The sequence below is a fragment of the Eucalyptus grandis genome, chromosome 6 (genome assembly GCF_016545825.1).
Source record: "Eucalyptus grandis isolate ANBG69807.140 chromosome 6, ASM1654582v1, whole genome shotgun sequence".
NCBI lineage: Eukaryota > Viridiplantae > Streptophyta > Magnoliopsida > Myrtales > Myrtaceae > Eucalyptus > Eucalyptus grandis.
This window is the reverse complement of record NC_052617.1, coordinates 15,540,669-15,548,512: the sequence shown is the minus strand read 5'-3', so window position 1 is coordinate 15,548,512 and position 7,844 is coordinate 15,540,669. Positions and strand designations below refer to the sequence as shown.

At 44.7% G+C, this 7,844-nt stretch overlaps 1 protein-coding gene and 1 pseudogene across 1 annotated transcript; both read right to left on the bottom strand.

The window, feature by feature from the left end:
* Positions 1-7,844, bottom strand: part of LOC104431428 — a 99,071-nt pseudogene that overhangs the window by 71,456 nt on the left and 19,771 nt on the right.
* Positions 2,306-6,605, bottom strand: LOC120294342. Its single transcript, XM_039314394.1, has 7 exons — positions 6,230-6,605; positions 5,939-6,033; positions 5,441-5,841; positions 4,898-5,392; positions 4,170-4,831; positions 3,842-3,987; positions 2,306-2,587 (listed from the first exon to the last, which is right to left on the bottom strand). Exons 1-7 carry the CDS (start codon positions 6,603-6,605, stop codon positions 2,306-2,308), a joined length of 2,457 nt encoding a protein of 818 aa, XP_039170328.1.

Below are 7,844 nucleotides of genomic sequence, written 5' to 3'. Positions count from 1 at the left end.
TTGGCGAGTTAGGAATGGCATTTTTTTTTTGTTTCTTAGCATTAAATTATTGTTCTTCCTTGCAATTTATTAATACTTTTTTAGTTGCTGATTGATATTTTAATAATTGTACACTTGCATGATCACTTAATATGTTAGTGAATAGGTTTAAAATCAATCCATACTGTTTAAGCTACCGGTGACTCTTCATTAGAAAATTTTTATAGCATCAATTGAAGCTAAAATTGAATATTCAATGTCACACGGGGATGGGTTTGGGATAGCTTGTGCCTAATTGAGGAGTGTAGACTCGCCTCTTAAGCATTACCTCTAAACCTTTGTCTTTTCCCCTCGGGACGGAAAAGATTGGTTGCGATAGGTATATCATACATATAAGTCGATTGGCTAGAAAGTACCAGCTCAAAAGCTTAAGAACAATTGGTTGCCCCTATGTTAAAGTAGGGAGATGGAAGTTTAGCTCAAAATCTTTTCTATTGGATAAAACTATTAAGATTGAACTTACATCAAAGGTAATTCACTAAATTATCTAAGCTATATGTGAAGATTAAAGAAAACTAAGCTAACCTAATTTTAAAGTCTTAACAACTTAGTCAAGCCCCTTTTCCAGAACCAAATCCTATTCTTTAAAAAAATAAGATTAATTTTTTAATTCCAAAAATGGAGACTTGAGTTGGGCCCTCGGACTCAATCTGTTAATGGGCTAGGATCTAGTCTCACATATTGCTGCCGTTAATACCCAAACTGGGCTCTTCCACCAAGCCCTCTCAATTTCTCTAGACCCGTTTCATTTTTGTTAAAAAAAACACCAACCCACGCTCATCTTAAAGGAACTAAGCTCATATTTGTCAACTAAAGACCTAAAGCCCATCTTGTTTTGTCTTCCACATTTTGCCTTCTTTTCCTATGAAGTTAATTTCTATTTTCTACTTTACCTGTTATTCCCACCATCTATTCTAAGAACGTTCCTTGTTGCCCAACCTTATTGCCCAAAAACCTTCAATAATTGCTAGATAACCACAAAATAACTAAAGCTTAAGCAAAGATCTGCTAGAAATCGCACAGTTTATCTTTGACCAACACCGATCTGTAGAACATGATTCGCCATCATTGCTAGATGAACATTCGATTCATTGGTCGCCACCAAAGACTTACCTGACGTCCGTACTAACTTTACCGTGAAAGTGCGCTCTAATATTGTTTCTTGCAACTTAAGAGAGCTTAATTTTTGTCTTTGTTGGCTATGTTGGGTGCTTCTTGGCCGTCTTCTGATTTCGGAAAGTTGTGCTAATGAGTTTTCTTTTGCTACATAGACACGAACACCTCAGAGCTTGATAGCACCCTTTTGAGATATTCTAGCTTCAAATCAAAAGAAGAAGTAATCTTTGGTGGAAGTTTGATAGATCTTAATCTGGCTTCTTTTTTTTTTGGTAAGAAGTAAGAATAATATAGCTAAAGAACCAAGGAGTTACAAAGAGGCAAAGCAGTGACAAGCGACTCCAAACATGCACTCAAATTGACACGGGCGTCGGGCCGAGTGGACGAGGCGGGGGCTAAATAGCCAAAAAGGAGACAAAAGCAACAAAAGGCCATACACGACAGCCAAAGAAATAAAAGGAACGGCCAAACGCCAAGAGCAGGGAACCCGGCACACTTGCCAAGTCGAGGAGCATGTGGAGGGGAATAATCCGGCAACAACCGAAACAGAGGCAGATCAGCCTTGCGAAGGGAGAGCAGGACGCATTTTCAACAACAGCAGCATCTCACAGCGCAAGGGAGACAGGCCAGGATGGAGACCTTATTCAAAGATTGCAGGGTGGATTCCCCACATTTGGAGCCTTCGGTTACACGGATTATCCGAAACTCTTGAGAATGTGGAGGCTCTATCTTTGACAGCTTTCTGAAGTTGATCTTTAAGAGCGCGCATGACTAGGCTTTGATTCCGAAAGATGATATTATTTCGCTCCTTCCATATAAGGTAGCACAAGGCAGCAAATGCAAAGCGAGCAATGGAATGGTGGAAGGACGAGTCCGAGAGATGGCTGACCATCCACTATAGATTCTCCTTCCAAGGATCATTTCGCCAACTCAAATTACATTTAGAAGCCCATAAAGAAGCCAACGTACCCGTAATTGAGCAACCAAAGTATAAGTGGTCGATTGAGTCCGGCCTACTTGGAGCGTAAGGCACATGAAACATCGGGATCCTCCCATACGACAGAAGCAAAACCTGGGTTGGCAATCTATTCCGAGTGATCAGCCATAGATGGGTCTGATAATGCGGGGGAAGAGCGGAGCTCCAAACAAATCAAGACCAGTTAACCAAGGAGCCCCTAGCTCGAAGCATAGTCCATGCATAAGCAGTAGAGAACTGACCTGAAGAGTGGCCAAGCCACACTAGACGGTCATCATGGCTGTTGAGGCTGGGGAGAGGATCATCCCAAGTATGGATAGCAACAACTACATTAGATGGGATAGACAGGGCAGCAATACCCGTAGCAACGGAAGCATTCCGAGGGATACGAGAGCGATATATGTCACGATCCGAGAATAACTTGTTGAATGGACCACGAGGGTGCCAGGTATCAAACTAGAAAGAAGCCGATAACCCATTACCAATGTTCCAGGCAAAATAACTCTGAATCAATTCACGCAGCCAAAGAGTTTTTTCCTAGACCAAGAACAAACGGTCGGCCTAGGCGCAATCCAGAAATTCTTGTGTTTTAAGAAGTGAATGGATCCATTTGGTCCAGAGCGATTCCTTATCAGAGAAAAGCAGCCATATGTGTTTAGTCATGGCAGCAATATTACTAACTCGAAATGAACGAATACCTAATCCTCCTTCCACTTTAGGAAGATAGACTTCTTCCCAAGAAACTCTAGCACCACCAGATCCAAGGTTCGGGCCACGCCAGAGAAATTGGCGGAAAATCTGCTCAATTCGATTAATAAGCGAGGAGGGAGGATAAAACCGAAGACCAAGTACACCCGAATGGAATGGAGAAACGAGATCTAATAAGTTGGAGTCTCCCGGCGAGATGAAAGTAAGCGGTTAGTCCATGACTGAACTCTCTTCATTATAGTATCCACCAGAGATACACAATCTTTCTTGCCTAATCTTGATGAAATTATGGGGACGCCAAGGTACCGAAAAGGCAAGGATCCAAGGTTGAAACCCGATACATTAACCATGGCACTCTTCAAAGACTTAGGCCCCCCAGAAATAAAAATTTCACTCTTATTAAGATTGGGGATGAGACCAGACTAAGCAGCAAAAGTGTTTACTCCATCCATTAGAAGGCTTAGAGATGGCATGTTTGCTTCCGAAAAGAGCAGCACATCGTCAGCGAAGAATAAATGGGACAACTTGGAGGGTTTACAACGCCGAAGAACCGAAATCCGGGTTTGCGGAGTGCGGGCATTAATAATGCCGGTGAAAACTTCCATTACAAGAGTAAAGATATATGGGAAACAGGGGTCCCCCATCGTATGCCTCTCCCACTAGGGAAAAAACCATGCAAATCGCCGTTTAAAGCTATAGAGAACTTGGGGTTCTAATGCATGTCATAATTCGATCAATAAATGTGGGAGGGAAGCCAAATGCTTGGAGAGTCAACTCAATAAACTTCCAATCAATTGAGTCATAAACTTTGGAGAAATCAACCTTAATAATGTTCTTTGGAAAGTACGGCTCATGGTGGAAGTGAGCAAATAACTCTTGAGCAAGCATGATATTATCACTTATCCTCCTCCCTTTAACAAAAGCGTTCTGGGGGGGACTAATTATAGATGGGAGAACAGAAGCTAACCTGTTGGCTAATAGCTTTGTGATACACTTGTATACAGTGTTGCAGCAAGCAATAGGACGAAAGTCATTTACTGTGGAGGCATTGGGGGACTTCGGGACCAAAGTCAGAATAGTGGTGTTGATCTCACGAAGCAGCTGACCCGTAGAGAAGAACTCCCGAATTACCAATATAACGGAATGGCCTACAATAACCCACGACCGCTTGAAGAAATCAACATTAAATCCATCTGGGCCAAGGGCTTTTCCGGTGGCCAAGGAAAACAAAGTAGATCGAATTTCTTCATCAGTGAATGGCTGAGAGATGGCTTAGATCTGATTATCATCGAGCGTAGAAGCCATATTCGCACGAATCTCATCAACAGACGGAACGGCGGAGGGTAATGGGCGATAAAGAGATTTTGAAAGTGATCAACAAAGAGTTGCTGCACTTCGGCTTCATCGATAATTACATTAGTACCATCAGAAATTGAGAGAATTCTATTCCGGAGATGGCCTCGCTTCACCGAATGGTGGAAGAACCTGGTGTTTAAGTCGCCTTCTTTAAGCCATATGACCCTTGACTTTTGTCTGTAGAAAGATTCTTCCTTGAGGCGAAGGTCAGAAAAGACACGGAGGTAGTCCTTTTCCGCATCAGCTAGGGCTTGATTATGAGGGTCAAATTGAATAGCGTCCTGAGCTTCCACGAGAAGGCGTCTGGCGTAAGAAGTTCTAGCCGAAATATCAGAGTAAGCCTCCCTGTTTAATAGCTTGAGTCTGCGTTTGAGGGACCTAAGCTTACTACAGAGGACAAACATAGGCGTACCAAAGATACGCAGCTCCCAGATTTGTCTAACCAACTCAAAGAAATTGGGGTGTGACATCCAGAAATTGAAAAACTTGAAGGGTTTGCGCGAGCTAGGAACAGGGAGAATCCTGACCACCATAGGAGAGTGATCAGACACTCTAGGGGCGAGAAAGTTGGCTTCCAAATAGGAGAAGGCCGAGATCCAAGCTGCATTAGTAAGAACTCTGTCTATCTTCCTTTGCCTTCGATTAGGACCAGAAGAAGTAGACCAAGTAAACCTGTTACCCACAAACGGAGATCATCTAGACCAGCTTGGATGAGGCAATCTCGAAATCTTCAAAAGGCTGGAATCCAAGTAATTGGAACTATCTCGCTTTCCGTTGGAAGCATAACGAATGTCATTGAAGTCACCAGCAACAATCCATGGGATGTCCAGACAAATGGAACTAGTGGATATCAGATCATTCCAAAGCGGTCTTCTCAAGACAAAAGAATGCTCCGCATAGACCACCGAAAGATTAAAAGCAATACCAAAAATAAAACACTCCAACCGGCCATGAATGGCCTGAGCAGTACAAGCTGAGGTGCAAAAGGAAGCGGCCAGGGGGTTCCAACCCACCCAAATACAACCCCTGATGGAATAAGAGTAATTTGTAGACCAAGACCACCTAGGAAGAAGGGAAGCCGAAACAGGGGAATGGGCAGCAGGGGATATTTTAGTCTCCAAAATACCAATATAGCAGAGGCGATTAGTCCTCACAAAATTCCTAATCTCAGCTTGTTTGAGGGCTTGTCCAAGACCCCTAATATTCCAAACACCAAAAAACATAGTATGGAGATAAAATGATTACCTTCTCTTGCCACCTCGTTTCCTCGCCGAGGGTGGCATAAGCTTCAGGCCAGCAGGAATACTCACCTCAGCAGATTCAGAGCGGAGGATTCCTTTTTGACGAAAAGGGGCCTCCTGATTGACCTCCGGAGGGGGAGTTTTGTCGCGTTCCTCCAGTATGGACGAGGGCACCTTACATGGGGAAACAGATTCACCATCATCAGAGCTGATATCTTCAAGATCTTCATCTGAAGGTGCAGACTTATTCGAGACAGGGGAAGCCTGTCCTTGCATCACAGCAGCAGATCCCGGGTCAATAGAGGTGGCAGGGAGCAGATCAAAGGAAGGATGATGATCCTCCTGCCTGGTTAACTCTGGTTGCCCATGAAGGGCCATCGAAGTCTGAGGCAACGGATCTCCAATCTGATTTCCATCAGAACGGGGGGACTTGGGATGATTCGGAACGGACCATTCTTTAGGCCATCGTTCGCAGGCACCGGGGTGTGCTTATTGCATTTACCACGCACTTCACGCCATTCATTTGGACGAGGGACAGGGGCCTTCGGGACTGAGGGACTAGCTTTAGAAGGACCCGAAGAATTGTGGGTAGGACATCTATGGCCAAACGAAGAGCAGGTTGGACAAAGTGTCGGGATCCACTCATAGTGGACTGTTACTGATCTAAGCTCACCCTTCATCATAAACTCTATAACTTCAGGGAAGGAGTTAGATGTATCAATTTCTATATAGACTCGAGCAAAAGCTACCATTGCCATATGTTTTGTTCGATTATCAACAAATAAGGGCTTACCAATACCACTTGCTAGAAAACTGATCCCAGCAACAGACCATAGAGCCACAGGGACGTTCCTGAGACGAACCCAGATGGGGACAGTATTATGAGTTGATTTCTTGAGCTCCAACATAGGGTGCCATTGTTGCAGGATCAAGGGGATTTTAGCTACTGTAATCGGGACACCATCCAAGACTTTCCTCCTGAATTCACCATCCGGAATGTGAAAGAAGTAAAAACCAAGGTCAGCAGCAATGACTTCGACCAAGTGATGACCCCAGGCATTCTTGAGGGCGTCCTCTGTTAGCTGGAAGGGTAGGCGCTTACCAATGTAGTATCCAACCAGACATTCCTCCCATTTTGGGTGAGTAGATTCCAGGATCTCCTCTGGCATCTGCAGAATTTTAGAGTTCTCAATTGTGGCCGGAGGAACAAAGGATAAACCATAGCCTTTGGTTGCCGAACGGGTTACAACAGCCTAGGAGCGAGCAGGGGGGGAGTTTCCTTCACGGGGGGACCTGTACATTCGGAGATGGCTTCTCCGGCGCCTTAGTCGGGGCATTCGGACGCCCTTTGGCCTCTTGACCGTGCGGAAGCGAGGGGATGGAAGATTAATGTCACGGCTGAAGGAGATTTTCTTATCCTTTCGATTAAGACCGAGGAGGAGCGTTATCACGCCCAGCAAACATTTAGCCGAGCAGGAAAACCCAGCAGAGGTCGAGCTCTTCTAGCCCTACTTCGTCCCTTGCTTCGCGATCGCCCAGAATGGGTGCGAGGTCCTCTCAGAGCCGAGGAGTACCGCATAAGAGGGTTACGAGCGGGCGTGGGGGAGTGAGGGTGCTCAATCGGAGCAACAACATGGGCTTTACCCTGGTTATCTTCCGCTACCTCAAAGGAAGACGCCATTCGGAAACGGCGAACCCAGAATTTTGAGCCCTAAGAACTCAGATCTGAAATTCCAGATGAGGAAGACATACCGGGGAAAATCGTTCGGTAGAAGACAGGATCGGTTGTAGAGGAATGTTGTCTCCAAGAATGGGTGTAATCGGCCGGAAACGGGAGACGCACAGGCGGTGAACAGTAATCGCGCAAAACCAATCGAGAGCTTCACGGTGAACAGTAACTCGTTACTCGCGATCATGTGACAAAGCCCAAAAGCTAAAATCTTAATAATCTGGCTTCTTCTTCACCATAATAGCAACAAATCATGATTAGACAAAAGAAAAGGGACAACAATAAATCAAGATGATCAATGACTACAAACAACCAAATTATCACAGAACACGGCAAACAAATAAGATCATGCCTCGAACTACTTACCATCTAGTGTGCGCAAGCATCTCACTATAAGTATCAATGATCTCATACTTAGTAGGAATGCCCTTTGGCTTCTACATAAAGAAGAGCTAGTGCTTATCATGGAGAGACATCCTCTCCCTTGGGAGGGGGACATGTTGCCTTGAGGTGGAGGGTTTTGCATCCCTTGGTTGTGCATGGGTTACATGTCCCAACACAAATGCCTTGTTGTATTTAAATTACTGGGTCGGTCATTAAGAGCTTTCCTCTCGTTAGCTCAAGCATTACTTCTCACCCATTCTCCATGGGACTTGGTGTCACAAAGAACTTGTTCGTC

Excerpts from the sequence above, each read along its gene's own strand:
- LOC120294342 (XM_039314394.1), bottom strand. The coding sequence starts at position 6,605 with ATGCCAGAGGAGATCCTGGAATCTACTCACCCAAAATGGGAGGAATGT. Across the intron at positions 6,034-6,229 it reads TTTTCTAGCAAGTGGTATTG|ATGTCCTACCCACAATTCTT; the intron begins GTAAGCCCTTAT and ends GTTTGGCCATAG. Across the intron at positions 5,393-5,440 it reads AAACGAGGTGGCAAGAGAAG|GGGTCTTGGACAAGCCCTCA; the intron begins GTAATCATTTTA and ends TTGGAATATTAG.